This window comes from Neopelma chrysocephalum, unplaced genomic scaffold (genome assembly GCF_003984885.1).
Source record: "Neopelma chrysocephalum unplaced genomic scaffold, ASM398488v2 Primary Assembly neopelma1_323, whole genome shotgun sequence".
Classification (NCBI taxonomy): Eukaryota; Metazoa; Chordata; class Aves; order Passeriformes; family Pipridae; genus Neopelma; species Neopelma chrysocephalum.
The window spans coordinates 1,784,630-1,801,177 of record NW_020897986.1 but is presented as its reverse complement, the minus strand read 5'-3'; the positions used below and the strand labels follow the sequence as shown (position 1 = coordinate 1,801,177).

General features: G+C 39.4%; 1 protein-coding gene and 1 long non-coding RNA gene across 4 annotated transcripts in view; one reads left to right on the top strand and one right to left on the bottom strand.

The window, feature by feature from the left end:
* DNAJC24 (DnaJ heat shock protein family (Hsp40) member C24) overlaps window positions 1-8,226 on the bottom strand; it is a 36,029-nt gene extending 27,803 nt beyond the window's left edge. For 2 of the 3 annotated variants that reach the window (XM_027705291.1, XM_027705293.1), the window contains exons 1-2: window positions 8,145-8,226; window positions 6,373-6,513 (exon numbers count right to left, since the gene is read on the bottom strand). In XM_027705291.1, the coding sequence (XP_027561092.1) occupies window positions 6,373-6,480 (108 nt within the window). In that variant the 5' untranslated portion in view covers window positions 6,481-6,513; window positions 8,145-8,226. Of the gene's footprint in view, window positions 1-6,372; window positions 6,514-7,991; window positions 8,024-8,144 lie in introns of those variants that run through there. The other variant, XM_027705292.1, reaches the window with a different exon arrangement.
* Window positions 8,227-9,699: 1,473 nt separating this feature from the next.
* The window catches only part of LOC113978412, an 87,020-nt gene continuing 80,171 nt past the window's right edge, over window positions 9,700-16,548 (top strand). Inside the window, exon 1 of the long non-coding RNA XR_003537566.1 lies at window positions 9,700-9,797. This is a non-coding gene — a long non-coding RNA (uncharacterized LOC113978412). The remainder of the gene's footprint in view (window positions 9,798-16,548) is intronic.

Genomic DNA, 16,548 nt, shown 5'->3' with positions numbered 1-16,548 from the left:
ACGATCTCTCTCCACCCACACCCACGATCTCTCTCCACCCACACCCATGACCTCTCTCCATCTCTCCTGCAGCTCAGGGTACCTTTCTCAGGCAGCTCGTGTGTAGGATGTGCCCAGAGCACACCTTCTAGCTGGTTGCTGACCAACCACAGCACTAACTGGTGACTCACTGCATTCCATTTGATTAGCCAGCTGCTTAATTATGTAGAGCACGGGCTCCCATTGGCCAGTTACCCAAAAAGAGCACCAAAAAGAGGCCTAAGGACCGACTGCCCTCAGCTCACACCTCCACAGGAGCTTCAGCTCAGATGTGGCAGCACCAGGCGACCCCACAGCGTTTGGCCTTTTAGGCACCACTTGGACACACACAACAAATCTGTGATGCTTCAGACTGAGAAAAGTTCCTGCAACATGATCACTGCCAGCCTAACTACCTGTTCTTCAGGCTTCCTACAGACTATCATGATGAACTCTTCTGGTGGGAGGAAAAGAACAAACGAAAAACAACCCCAGAGTCAGGTGGATCAATGGAATGACAACTGTCACAGCTTCAGCAGCAGCAGGAACAGCAGCATGAGCGTGACCTGGCTCACAAAGCTCTTTGAATTAGGGACTTCTGCAACACTGAGGTTGTTTTGTACTACTACACAGGCTAATAACCGACTTTTCAAGTCACAAATGGAAAATATGCCCCCTGTTTTTTTAAGGTCATAATTAGGAAATGAGATGTAAAGAACAGCTCAACAAACCCTACCCTGAGCATTAAAACAATAGTCCTTTGTATTAAAGCTTATCTTTCTCTCTGTAGCAATCAGATTGACTTCAGTCCAGCTCCAACCAGGCTGCACTGAACTTGTTCTGCCTATACTGTCAAATTACAAATACATTTTCTACCAGCTGGGTGAAGATAGGGTTAGCTAAGCATGATGATCTATTAAATACCTCTAACAAGTAAGCTGCTATTTGAACAAAAAATAAAAACCCTGCAAGGGTTATTCAAAAAAGAATACACACACTGCCTGATTTTAATTGTGAGAAGCATTTTTATGTGACTTCCAATGCAAAGCTCAAAGTGTTTTCATTTTCCAGGTTCAAATTCTCAATTTAAACTCTGCATGAAGTTCCTCAGCAGGCAGGTCCTTTCAGGAGTAATACTGAATTTATTTTGCAACAAACTTTAAAACAACAATCCTGCAAGCAGGCCTCTAACTTTACATATAACATCCTCTGCTTCTCTTGTGATTGCAGACTTTAGATGTACATAAATCTGATAAGATACAATGGTTTTTTCTCTTCAGAATGTCATATGTCTTTCCTCTAAACATGCTCCATGGAATAATCTCTTCTTGAAGTTATTATGCTTCATTACATTAAATTTCTATTAATATCTTTCTTTATTGTTGCTGAGAGTCATTCTCACCTATGCCTGATGCTCTGTTTTCAAAGTTTTTACACTTTCAAATAGATTAAGTGAGCACCTTAACACTTTGTATTTATATACACACACCACCCCTTCTGATAAGAGAGAGAATCTTTGTAACACTATATGTTAAATGGCACATTTATTTCCTTACCATATTAAAAACAAGAGCTTCTTGCATACTGCCTGCTCAAATTACATGGATTTTCTTTAAGATTAGGGCACACATTGTAACAGCAGCATATAATTTTCCTGCACATTAATTTTTTTCCAGTTGAAAGGTATCCTATAATATCAGCAGCATCAACAGGAACAGACACCTGATTTTCAACTAGACAAAGCTTATGTGTTTGGTGACTTTATTCCCAGCAAAAAGCAGTTTTCAGATACAAAGCAGTCACATGAAAATTCAAAACCAATCTGGCAACATATTCTTTGACCATAAAGTGCTGGACCAAAAGGGGATGTAAAAATTGTGCCAATAATAAGATGGTGTAACTTTTTTCTCCCCAGTATCCTACTTCTGTTACTCTAATTTTATCCTCAACTGATTTCATACAGATTCAGAAATGGAACATAAGCACTGTCCTGGGGTGTTGTATGTCCTTCCTAAAAGCTGTATGAATTCATTGAAAGACCAAGTATAGAGCATAAAACCTGTTTATCCATTTCAGAAATCACCTTGTTGAAACTATTGTGAATCCAACTGTGGATAAAAGGCTGTATATATCCCATATATCTCAAACACACAGACAGAAGACTAAAGGCCAAACTCCTACGACTTCAGCAAGACACAGATTCTCAAAATTTGGTGGATTCTTTTCAGAGTATGGAAACTGCAAGTCTGTGCTTCAGAAAAGCAATTCAGCATGAACTTACAACAGCCAGTGCAGGAATCTTTGCACTGAGCTATGCCAGTTCCAAAATACTTATTTGCAACTCTTCTCCAGCTCTGTGCCAGAGAAGATACTGAAGTATGACCCTGCAGACACAAAAGTTGTATTTTTGTTGCATAAATAAGCTATTTATAGAATTGACAGTGGCCCGTGCATCTTGTGCCCAGAAGTCTGTCATCTTCAGCTGCTACTGATTATTACAATACCAAAATATCAAGATGATCCAGAGTCATATAAGTACATAAAAATGTTTTATTTTGATGTGTACATGCAAGTACACAAAAATGTTTTAAAACATAAGTGTAAGTTTCCTTAAGTTGCAAGGAAATTTTATAAAGATGTTTAAATACCTAGAAAGTGTGGGGGGGTGGGGGAAAACAACAAATCTACTTTTAAGCCAAACCTGTTTTCTGCATCAAGTTAATACTATTCTTAAGGATAGAGCTGACAAGATGGATTTGACATTATCTATAGTACAATAATTCACTTAAATGTATGTCGTGACCTGACCAAATGAAAAAACTAAGTGCAACAAAGCAAAATATGGCAAAAAGGTAAGCAAATATATTCACTCTAGTAGGGTGTCTATGTACAGTTTTATTCTGGGTTATTAACCTTTTTAATCATCAATTTGTTAGAATTAACAGAAACAGCTTCTGTTTTAAAAACTCATCAGTTTTAAGCTAATTTGCCCCTGTGAAGTCATTCTTCCAAAGGTACAATTCAACCATTTTTAACTGCACACTACTTTGTATTATTAAGGTCAATCCTGAGATTTAACTGCAAATTTAGTTATCTTTTGGATGACATATGGCAACATCTCCAAAGCTTTTTAGCTTTGGAAATTTACATCTGCCTGTTCATTCAAGATGCTAAGTGTGCATGTGTTGACAAATACAGAAAATAGCAGATGGCAAAAAGCAAATGCTCACCACGAAGCATTGGGGAGCATTTGAAAAAGGCCTGGACTCAGACATTTGCCATTTTTATTTTAACAGCAGAATTATGTTTAAAAATAAATTCCACCATCTATTCTGCTTGATGCCAATGAACAGATCAGAATACCGAGATTTCAGAATGAATGTCATATTAATTGCAACTGGTATCCACCATGCAAGTTGCTTTACAAAGTTTTGGATTTTGAGGTTAGTACAGTTCTTCAGGAGATTAACTTGTGCTGCTACAGATAGGCTGGAAAACTTTCTGTGCTGAACACAAAATTTGACATGAAATCTTTTAAAAGGCTGTGCTCACCTGCTATTCCAGCCTCTACGCTGGGGCTGCTGCCAGAGTCCCTAAAAACACCTGGATGCAGATCTGCCCATGCCAATGGTAGCACTGCTTGTACCACCACCATCTCCAGGGACAGCTGCAGAGAACCAAAGGAGCTCTTGGAGCTGTGAAGTTACCAAGAGCTCCAAGCACAAGTCTGGGGAGCAAGGAGTGACTTCCCCTAAACAGGACACAAAAGGTAAGACAACAGGTTCATCCAGTGCTGTACTTTTTACTAACCATGAACACTGGATGCTTAGGGAATAGCATCAGGATAAGACAAACATATAGCAACACCTCCCTTATATATCCCACCAATATCTGGAAGTCCACAGCTCATGAATCTCTGAATCAGCAAGAACATTTTTTGTGTTAACATGACCTGGCAAACTCTTCTTTTATCAAAGTCTCACAACTTTTTTAACCATGGACCCCCTTGCATCTCAACATCTGTGGCACAAACTTTCCCACTGTAACTAGAACACCTTTTAGGGAAGATATGTACTGCAGCCCCTCCTAGAGCCACTGGGGTTTTAAGGTGCATAAAAATAATGATGGTTTCATTACCACCATGCTTTTAAAGATTTTAGAATGACTGTGCTGGATGCTGTAGTAGTAAGTAGACAAACAAGCAGATCTGTTCAGCTAAAAGAAAAAGATGAACAGAGACAGAACATATGGTAACAGCAACAGACAAGCAGCAGATCTGCCTTGGGAAAACACCTACAAGTAAACATCAGTGGGGCTTTTTAGTCAGAGATCCATCACAGACACCACAAGAAAAAACAAAACAAAGCATATTCATTTTCTCTAACACTTCTCACTGACTTTTCAAATAAAGAGCACAAACCAATTAGGTTGGAAATACACAGGTGCTAAAGAAAAGCTTGTATATTCAAAGATTATTTTCATCTTCTAAAACTACAGTCAGAGATATAGACAGACAGTTGTAAACTTTGACAATTCTCACTTCATACACTTCAAGAAAATTAAATGAAAGTACACCCCTATAACACAAAGGATCAGCTTCATTTATAAAAAACTCATACAGGAAAGGGACTATGTAGTTTCAGTTCAGTAACAGCTCTGAACAATACTTTACATGTGATTTTAATTCCATTATGACATATTGATTCATAGCAAAGAAATACATTAATTCCATTACAGTATTCTGTTTAAATTAGGTCCCTGTCTGAACAGAAAAGGTATTTTACACTGTGATCCCCCCATCACCTTCACTAAGAACAAACAGATCATTATCAATCTTTTATTCACATTTTACCAGTAATTCAGTCAAACAAAACCACTAGGAGGTCCAAGAAAACAACTATTTCTACTAGAAAGGGAACTAAGAAGCTTGATTTCCAAAGCCCTCCTCTACATTGATTATTCCAATGTTTAATAGAGAGAACCAGAGGATTTATGTCCTATATCTGCACACAAACATCTTGTCAGGTGTTGAAACTTCAGACTAAGTACAGAGATCAGTTGCAGACAAAGAAATAAGTTGACAAGGACCACTGAGAAGGAGCAGTACAGCAGGGCTGCTGAGTGAATTCAACTAAAGAATATCAAAATGGGTAAAACTGCAATATACTGGTGAAAGGACCAAACTTTAAGACCGTTTTTACAGTGGTTAGAAACAAAATAATCTAAAAAAAACCCCACACCAACATAAAAAATAAACAAAAACTTCCCCAAACCCATGAATTTCAACTCTAACAAAACTCAGTCTCATGATCACTGGCATTCCCTTTATCTCACATTAAATCCCAACTTCTTATCACATTTGTTCTGACATCCCAAACCAAGCCAGATCTGCCATGCACGTGCTCTACCACCCTGCCAATCCTGACAGTCTAGCTAGCAGCTTCCTAAAAAAAGTGAGTTTTTCCCCATAAAAGTGAGTTCTGCTCACCTCCTTTCTTCTTCTCTACCAGGTCACCAGTTTTCAAGAAACTTAGGAGTAGAGTTACCTTGGGAATTCTATTTGTCTATCAAATCCGGTTGAAAACAGTCAACAGTATCAAACAAGACACTCCATTTTCCTCAGAAACCCAGGCTAAAGAACCTTTTGAGCAAAATGTCTGAATTTAAGGAAGGGAGTAAAACAGAATAACCAAGAATCACGCCAAGTAACCTGGTAGAACTCTGAGGTTCTTATGCACATGTAGCAGGAGCTCAGAAAAAGGGAATTCATGGAACATGAAGTCTTGATGCACGACCAAGAGCACGACTCCACAAAAACACACCAGAAACTTGCAAATAAAATTAATATTAACCTATTTTCCTTCTATACATTTGCTATTCCACTACTGCAGGCTATCAGGAAAAAGCTTCCTTTTGTTCTTTGCGTCTGGTCTTTATGTACTCAAGGGTTGCATTCAGCCCACTGTAACTGCACAAATGATAGGAAATACCACAAGCATCAATCAGCAAATTTTGTGACTATGTGCTACAAACAATGACTTTTTTGACTTGTGTGCCTGATTACCCAGCACCTGATAAACAAGTATTTGCCTCAGTGTACTTATGAATGCTTAGCAAAGCTGGGAGACACATCAGTGTTTTGGAATCACACCACAACCCCTCTTTGCAAAATCTACTGATAACTCATAAACTCCAGGTGTTTTTTTCCAACTTGAACCAGCTTCAGGGAACCGGTACTAACACAACTAAACATACCCTGATCAGTGATATTGATACAAAGTAAAAACAAAACTGGCAACTCAGTGGTTTATAAAAATCACTTTTGCACATCTTAAATAACCAACACACACTTACTAATAAGGCGAGTTTTTGGTACTTCCTTTTCAGCTCTGCCAGACTGTCTGATGGTTTGGCTCCCAGGACCTTGTACCAATCCTTCTGTGTCGTCCTTCCAAAGGCCATTCCCTGGCTGCCTTTGAAATTGCCTTCTTAGCACTGTGCCAGAAAACCAAATAAACAGAATTACAATTTGAAACAGAAAAAGCAAAAGCAAGGACGTGTGGCAAACTACAGGATCACGGGACAGACTTTACCCCTCGAGCACCAGCACTGACGCGGCAAGTCTTCACAAATAAAATCATTCCTAATTTCCTTACAGGTGCCCTGGATCTTATTTTGCTACTTTTTGAAATCCCAGGAACAAAGGCTTTCCCCTGGCTACCACGATTCAAGCAGTTAGACAGGAGATGCAATGAGATTTCATTACCAGGAAAGGCACTCTCCTTGTCAGCGAGCTGGAGTCAGTCTGTGCCTCAACAAGCCAAGAATTACCAAACTCCTGAAAGCTATTAACCAATTTTATGGCCAGTGTGACTGATAAAAGTTCTGAACTCTGGTCAGTTTGGTGCTTTAGGGTGAGCTTCTTTTCCCTAGGTGAAGGTATAATAACCACATCTAGTAATTGCTACACACTAAAAAAGAAAATCTGATACAGGCAGATATTATCAACAAGTCCAAGTGAACTGGGCTCCCAGTAACAACATCAGTATCCTGGTATATAGCTCTCTACATGAGAACTATTGTACAAAAAAAGAGTTTAATTCACATGGCCATTCCATTCCATGAAGTGATTTAAGTTCTCTTGTGTCTCCTGTCCAAGTTCCTCAGTATATCACGTTTCAGCAGCAATCCATTCTTCTTTAAAAATCATTTTGCATGTAAAATGAACTGTTCTGAAGCTGCCCAGGTTATAAAAATGCCTTCTATATAGACACTTTTTAAATTACATTTTTGATTTTGAAATATGAATATACTGAATATTCAATATATTGAATCTACTCAGTATATTCAATATATTGCTTATTCAAAATATATTCAACATATGAAATAATTAATACAAATTAATACAAATATGAAGTAGATTCAACATGGAATAATTAATATGAATATATGAAATATATTCAATATATGAAAAGTGAAGTGCACAAAAGTGTGACATTTTGTCACTCTGTGAATGAGGTACATGCAAGAAGACACAAAGTTATACCTTGGTTTTTACATCATGACATTCACAGCAAGGACACTCCATCATCCTGCCGGGTAAGAAGACTTTGAGTTTTTTACTATTAAAGTAAAAGGACGTGTAAAAACAAGTAAACAAAACCGATCCAAAACATATAAAGTTAGCACAGGTCTCCAAGTAAAACCTAACTCGTTGTGGCCATCTATCACCAAGTTAATGGCCCAGGAAGGAAAACAACAAACAGGAGAATTAAATGCCAGCAACAGCACGGCAGTGTCCGAGCTTCCAGCAGATTCCTAGGTACACTGGAATCACAAGCTTGTGGTAGTTGATTTATCATGAACTCTCTGATAAGAAACACCACCGTCAGCAGGCAAGAGCTTTGTAAATAAATAAATAAATATTTTATAATTTTTTTTTTTTTTAAATTCCTGGAAGGAAGAAAAAGGACCTCGGGCCTCCGCAGCGGGCGGAGGGGGGCCGCCGCAGCCCGGGCCCGGCCGCGGCGCCGCGCAGCGCGCCAGGAGCTGCCGGAGCACCCCCGGTCCCGCCGCGCCCCCTCCGAACCCCTCCGGAGCCCCCCGGTCCGGCCCCGCACACGCACCTGCCCCGCACCGCCGCGCCCGCCCGCCGCGTGCCCCGCGCACCTCGTCCGGCGGGAAACAACCCGCCCGCGGCTCGGCCGGGGAGCAGCGGCCGGGCCGCCTCGGCTGTTTCCGGCCGGACAAGCGGCGGCGCCGCACCGGAAGGAAGCGCGGCCCGGGCGAGGCCGACGCGTCGCCATGGCAACCCCGCGGGGGCGAGGCCCGCATTCCCGCGGGGGCGAGGCCCGCATTCCCTCGGGAATTTCGGCCCTCGGGGTTCGGCCCTCAGGGGTTTCGGCGCGGCGGGAGGCCGCTCTCCGCCTCGTCCCCACACCCGCTCCCCGCGCAGGGACTCCTCCTCCTCCCGGGGCGCAACCGCCCCCTGGTCCTGCCCTCCCGCGCTCCCTGTCCCGACCTCGTGAGCAGAGTAATAAAATAAAATGGCCAGTCTTCGCGAACGAAGATTTTGGGAAAGGTCTTTTGCCTTTCAAGCCTGCGCAATGGATTTTTTTTTTTTTTTAGGTGAGACACAGCCTGCGCTGAACTGAACCCACCCTTTAATCCTAAGGTTCATCTGCCGGGGCCAAGCAAGCTTGGACAATGGCAGTGACGTCCCCAGGACGTAGGTTTGTTTAGAGTGACCTTCTCATAGATGGATGGCCTCGTGAGCAGAGTAAGACGGTGGTTTCTTTCCAGGAAATACTTGTCCTAAAGGGGAAGGAAGAACATAATCTTGATAGAAAAAAAAAAAAAATCAAGCTTGGGAAGCGGGGCTTTTAATGGCGTAAAGACGTTTCCTCGTTAAACAAACAAACAAAAAGTAAAAATAAAGCTTAAGTTGGTGCTGTAGAGTTCGGCTTTTGGAATCTCAGTCAAACCTAGTTGGCAAAATACCTAAATATTAGTCCAGACAAAATTAAATATAACATTTTATAAAGACATATTTTATATAATATATTTATAGATACGTATTTATAATATATTAAAAATGTTATACCCTTAGGTATATTTAATACGAGGTACTTTTAGGTATATTTAGGACAAGAGGCAACGGGCAGAAACTGATGCACAGGAAGTTCCACCTGAACATGAAGAAAAACTTCTTTACTGTGCAGTAAAGACCATGCACTGGAAGAGATTGTCCAGGGAGGCTGTGGAGTCTCCCTCAATGGAGATATTCCAGAACCACCTGGATGCAATCCTGGGCCGTGTGCTCTGGGATGACCCTGCTTGAGCAGGGAGGTTGGACCACTGGACCCATTGTGGTGCCTCCCAACCTGATCCATCCTGTGGTACCTTTAAGTGTGTATCATGCATCCTTTGACAACATTTTTATGTGACGTGTCAGCACTAAAACAACTTGTTGTCATTTGTCACTCCCTTTGAACTGTTTAAGTAGAGCAAAAGGCTGTACAGACACCGTCAGGGAGAACTGGGGCTGTTGTTCCCAGCATATTGTTCCCATTAACCACCGGTGCAGGAAGGCTGTGGGACAGTCGGGGCTGAATGATGAACATGGAAAATTTATTTAAGTTCTTCTTTATTTAAATTCTTCTCTAGGTGAGGATAGAGGTAGGGGTGGAAAATATCAAACCTACAAAACTACTCAAGACCTGATCATCAGTGTGATTTTTGTCTGTCCTGGTCATCAGTCTCTACACATCAGTCAGCAGGTTGGTGTTTTGAGGTCAAATTGGTAACATGACTTTGTCCATGTTGTCAAAAGGGAAAGACTCATCCTTCAGAACTTGTGTGAGCCCTGGGGCAACCCAGCCCCCTCTGGCAACGGGGTGTCAACTTCTGCAGCACCAGTGTCAGCAATTAGATATTTCACATAAGTCACTGACTTACAGATGAGATGTATCAAGTGTGAGCTCATTTATGTGGTCCCTTTGAAACCAGAATTTACTTCTCAGGCAAATTTCAGGGTGGTTGCATGAGTTTCCTTCTTGTCTGGGGCTGTCGTGTGAGTAGAGACTGTTGGTGTGGAGGGGGGAAATGAAGCAGAAGTTTGTAAAAGATGCAGGGATATCTTGGAGATTGGTTATTACACCTGTGCTTTCACCACAAATGGTTAATATCCTTCTACAGACTGGATACATTTACAATATTCGTTATTTATCCTTTATGCCAAAAATTCTTAAATGTTGCATATAGTTTTTTTCCGTTGTAACTCATTAAAGGATTGGTACCTGAAGCCAGCTCATGAAGTAATTTATACTCAATCTCTAGAAATTTAAGAGATTGTGAGCAATTGTATCCAGTAGTATAACTATCTGTAACTAGTTGTTGAATATAAAGTTAACAATGCATGTTAAAGAATTATCTATGAAGTTAGTGGAACAATTTTGGAGGTGAAACACTCTTTTCTGTGTGTGCTCAGCAGTTCTGCCAAAGTAAAAGAAAATAGGCCATTTAATATAACAGTTTGGTGTTTATGCACCACAAAATGTTTAGATTATGAAGTTAAATCACTGCAGGATTATCTGGCCTTGTCTGGTATTATAATTTTTGTGTCTCGGTTTCTTTTTTTAATTTTTATCTATCCAGTTTCAGAAGTCACCACATTATGTTTGGGTTAGTCATAGCTAATCATACACTGTCTGACTGTAGTGACTTGTGTTGATCAACCTCAAGCCAATTTGGTAAACTTTCATCTCTAGAGATATAAATATTAACTGAGTTCAAGATTTATTCAAAGGAAATGGGTGTGTAGGGGAGAGAGAGCAAGGCAAGACTGACAGAACCCAAATGGCTTTTGGCAGCTCCTGGCTGGTGAGTCAGCAGGCAGTTCAAGTAGGATTTGCTGCTTCTTTCCTCTTATGAAGGCAAAAAAAAAGGAGTAGTTAAGTGTGGGGAACTTCCTATGACAGTCTAGGACAGGGAACTCATGGAGAAGATTTTGGGATTGTTGTCCCAAAATGAGAAATAGGACACCCGTGTCTGTAAGGAATCAGGCTTTACTAGTTGCTTAATTATCTTAAATTATGTATAAGTGCTGATAATTTCACTGGAGCTGGACACCTAAACATGGTAAAAAGTTTCCTTCTCCTGTTTAATGTAAGATAAATGTAGGTTGGCAGTTTTAGAGATTTTTGTGAGAATATATAACGTTTTTAGTGAATGCTTTATTTAAAACTGTCACACAGTATTGTGCTGTGTTGTCATAGAACTGCAGGAAATGAATTATTTAAAGACTTAACTGGCCTACTGTGTACTTCTATTACTACAATAAAAGATGAGTACAAATGAGGGACCAGACCAGAATTATTTTATTCTTTTAAGAAACAGCTGAAACATCCAGACTTTCTAACTATTAATGATGTTTTTAACTTCTGGAGACAACTGGTATTGTTCAAAATCTTTTTCAGAGTAGTAAACTCTTTTGATTTTTTGGTTTGTGTTGATTTTATATTGCTATATATGGAATCCTGGAATGGTTTGGGTTCGAAGGGGACCTTAAAGACCATCTTGTTCCAACCCCCGGCCATGGGCAGGGACACCTTCCACTAGGCCATGTTGCTTAAAGCCTTATCCAACCTGGCCTTGAACACTTCCAGGGATGGGGCAGCCACAGCTTTTCTGGGCAACCTGTTCCAGTGCCTCACCACCCTCACAGTCAAGAATTTCTTCCCAATATCCAATGTAAACCTCTCTCAGTTTAAAGCCATTGCCCCTTGTCCTATCCCTACATGCTCTTGTAAAAAGTCCCTCTCCAGCTCTCCTGTAGTGCCTTTGGGTACTGGAAGGCTGCTGGAAAGTCTCCCAGAGCCTTCTCTTCTTCAGGCTGAGCAGCCCCAATTCTCCCAGCCTGTCTCCATAGCAGAGGTGCTCCAGCCCTCTGAGCATCTTCATGGCCCTTTTCTGGACTCACTCCAACAGGTCCATGTCCTTATTATGTTAGGGGCCTCCGAGGGCAGAGTACATATGTGTACAAAAGAGAGACACATAGCTTATAAAAAACTCAGAAGACAAGTCTTTCTAGACTGCTTAGCATCCAGAATATTTGAGAAATTACAATTTTTGCAACAAATGCCTTTTTAGTGTCGGAAAGGCAGAGTTATTTCTTAGGATTCCTATCTGGACAAATATGTCCCTCTCTGGACAGCACTTACATTTGTTAAACTTCTTGGTGCTGTTCTTGATACAAAGCACTGCACCTGAATGGGTCTGTTAGATCACTTGTTTATTTATGTAATTAATGGTTTTCTGAAAGCATCATCTCCTCTGCTTACTTGTTTGTCTCGTAACTGAGAAGAAATAGGATTCATGGGAATAAAGCCTGAAGAAAGCACCAGATCACCTAATCTGAATTTTTTTATTTATTGCAGGACTGTTCCAAGTTCAGTATGTTCTGTCTGACTGTTAATATTAAAAGATGGAAAATTCCTCTCTTGTGAGAAGGCTTCTTCAACACCTAACCATCCTACTGGTAAAATTGGTTCCTAATTCTAAGCTTGAATTTGCTTGGCTTCTATTTCCAGCCTTTATTTCTTCTTGCACATTTTGCCTTAAACTGTTGTGTTTTAGTATCTGATGTATACTGTTAAAATAAGCCCTGAATGTTGATTGGGGTTGATAAATTTAAAAGATTGAGCATGTTTAAGTCACGCAGAGATGGATATTTTATCTTAAATAATTTTTGTAATTGTTCTTCATTTTTTTCACCTTTGTAATGTGGCAGTTAATATCACCAATTAATTAATGTGGCAAGTAATAATATGTATTTCACTAGGGGGTCTCACTGATACTCCTGGTGTGCTGTTTTCATCCTGGCTGTTTAAGTCAGTACAGTGAGAACAATTTTTTCAAATGAAGTTTTCTGTCAGAACTATGGCAGTCAACTGACTCAAAAAAGTGGTAAAATGGAAAATTCTGATTCTGTTTCTTGGGAACAATCGAGAGAAAATAATTTGTTCAACACTGGACAATGTTGAACTTCTTTTTTAATCCAGATATTAAAAATCCTTGAAAGAGTTAGGATTACTTTAAAATTAATAGTGGATTTTTTTCCTTTTTTTTTTTTAAGAGAAAGGGGTCAGAGATCTGAATGTTAAGTTCTTCCAGAATTTGTTTTAATTGCATCAGGTTTGTCAACAGTAAAAAGAAAAAGTTTTGTCTCCCAGGAGATGTGCATATGATAGACTAAATGTCATAATGATGTGAACAAATGAGATGTAACATGCACGGAAAATATATGTTTTCCATTAAAGTTCCACAAAAATGATTGAAAATGTCTTGGGAATTATTTAAGCAATTTACAATATTGTTTAAAAAGGTACATCTGGGCACACTGAGTACAGTCTTTTGTCGTTCATTAGCAATGTATTTAATGAGGGTTTTTTTAAGTGATAGATAGTTAAGGTAACAGACAAGTGACAGATTGTTTGTCTTTAACGATTTCCCTATTTCAGGCCCATTACAAAGCAATTAGAAATCTGACAGCATTTTTACTCTGCATTACTGATCATCTAAAGTGATGAGAAATGAGAGGTGATGAATATTAATTGTATATTTTCATACAATTATCATAAATTATTACCTTGTCTAGTGCGCTGCAGGTGGAGTAAAATCAATGGATGAAAATTCAGTCAAATATGATAATTTGAAAGATTTCATGACTTAGTTTTTGTCTTTAAAGTGCAGTGTCAATCAGTGCAAACCAGGCATACATTAACTGCAGGAAAGACAAAGATACTCACACCTTTCCTTGCTCTGCTAGCACTGCTCAGCATGGCATTTACTCTTGTGCCCTGTGACAAATTATTTATCTCTTTTTTTGTAGCCTGCCACGTTTACCCTGGGCTTGTGTCTATTCCTCTCCAACTTTTTTCCATAAATATTTACATATGGCTTGAGCATTGAAACAGCACTAAAAGCTGTGCACTGGGCTGAACAAGTGGCAGCTATTCTCATCTCTTGTCACCCACTTGGTAAATATGCATTGTAATGTATTACTTAATTACACTGTGCTTCTATTCTCAACCAAAAATGAGGAGTGCTCACATGACTTGTTTGTTTAAAGTATGGACCTTTATTCAAACTGTGTTCTAGAGGTGCAGACATCAATAATAAACACCCACAACAAGCAGTGGTTACACAATTTTACTTGGTTCCACACTGTAACTTCGAAGTCTTCGTGACACTATTGTATCATGTGTCTTGAAAGGTCAAAGGATATCATCAGTTCCCTTCCAGACAGGGAGAAAGATGGCACAAAGATTGAACTGTCGAAGTAACAATGAATTTTGGTGCTCTGTTTTGGAATGCAAAACTCCTATAAATTACAGCACTTAGTTTTATAATGCATCTCCTTCATTTACAGTTAGTGGAAAAATAACAAAACCAGATTACTGATGCTCAAAATCAGGTATTTAGGAAATGTGACTAGTGCTTGTGTTTTTCCTGGGAAAATCACTTTAGTCTTTTAAGACAAAAACAAGAATGAAATTCCATTTATCTGAGGCATCAGACCTTACCCATGAGATAGTTCACTCTTTTACTGCATTTCCCTGCATATTTCTGGCTCAGAGAAGTGATTGAATTGGAGGAATCGTAAAAAGAAGTTATTATGTCACTAAGCCTACCAGAATCCATGTACTTAAATAAAAACTCAAGTGCGAATTTATATTTTTTATCTTGATTTTCAATGCTTGATTTTGCAAACTTGATAATTTAAACAAGCTGCATTTGAAAAATCACGTTATTAACATGATGTTCTACCTTCCAAAATTGCTGTGTTAGTAAGGAAGTGTGTGGTGTAAGGGTGTGGAGTGTTTTCTCATGGTGGCAAACCTCACAATCCTCTACTGCCTTAATTTGGTTTCTTCAATGGCCACAAAACCAGGGTTAAACTGCCTCTGATAGTGACCAGAGGTGGAAGGAAAGGGTGACAAGAAAGAACACTAGTGTAGACAAAACCTTCAGGTGTTAAATCCTCTGAAATGTGTATTTTTCATATATGTATTAAACGCTTTCTGGGTCAACAGCAGGTGGTTACAAGCACACTGCTGTTTGGAAGTAGAGGTCTCATTGATCAGTAAACTGCCATTATTGGTCACACTTTGTTGGTGTGGTATATTCTAATCCCCATTTTCATCATAAGATGGAAAAGGTAGCATGACTGGGCTGGTACCACCAGGCATCACAGTCATTGTAAGGCATCTTATTTAAGAGTTGGACCTTGTCTGAAGTCAAGGTCCAGCTCTGTCTGAGTTTAAATTATAGATACATAAAAGTCAGCTTATTTTTTCCCCCAGTTGTATGCTAGTACATTCTGTAGTAACTGTTTTCAGATGTTGTAATTTCAATCCTGGTTTTGTCATGTATGCTCAGTATATTTAATAAGGAATTGCATGATGCTCTGTGAGACTGTAAGAAAGGACTGCTCTGTGATACACATTTTTCTCAATATCCTTCTGCAACTGTGAAAGGAAAGAGTGCCATTTATGGCTTTCCTTTTTTCGTGTCTGTCACTGAACACAGAACAGTTTTAATACCCATCCATCCTCTCAGTATTAAAATTGCAGTTATGCCTGTCCTGCATGTGGATTTTTCAAACCAAAGGACCTCTTTTCTTCCTCTCCCTCTTGTACATATGTTCACATTCTGCTTGGTCACATGCTGCTAACCATGTGTGTAGAGCCACATGTTATGTCATATTCTTTTTTAAAATTCCTGCAATGAAAAGACTGGATAAGACTCCTTTTGTTGCCAGACCTGAATCTTTATTCTGATATACTTAAACCAAATATTCAGGGGTTTGAAAAGCCTTTTCAGAACCGGGTATGTTTAATGTCACTTTGGTTACTTGCTACTGCAAACTGCAATATACACAAAGGCAAGGGAGCAACAACTATGGTGTCCACAAAGCTTGAAAACATGACAGATTGACAGTATTTCACAGCTTATGTTAAAACTAGCTTCTTTAGAAAGGTAATTATAAAATGAAATATTTAGTTCTGGTATTCATTTTATTTTAATGGGCTCTTTCTAAGATAATTGCTTATGTTTTCACATGTTTGTTCAAAAAAAGTACGAGGCTAATTGGTTTTTTTCTTATTTTCTTTAGAGATACGGTTTATAATTTATCATTTGATGTACACTTTTCCATTATGTGGATTCTTTAAAAGACTAAAGTACTTTATGAGTATGGCAACAAGTAGTAAAGTGCCTTTTAGTGTTACAGGGAAGAATATAGTTGCTGTTCCTCAAATGCCATTTAATTATATATTCCTATACTACATATATTTTTCAGTCTTACCTTAAGGAAAACTGTTGCCTCTTCAGTTTGAACTGAAAGGTGTAGTTTGAAGATACAGCTGTGCTGCCCTAATGACCAGTTGTCAGTGAGTGAAAGTGGCAAAATTCTTCTGCCATTCCTTCTTCACCCACTTCAGTCGTGTGCTCTTGCTGCCCATGCAT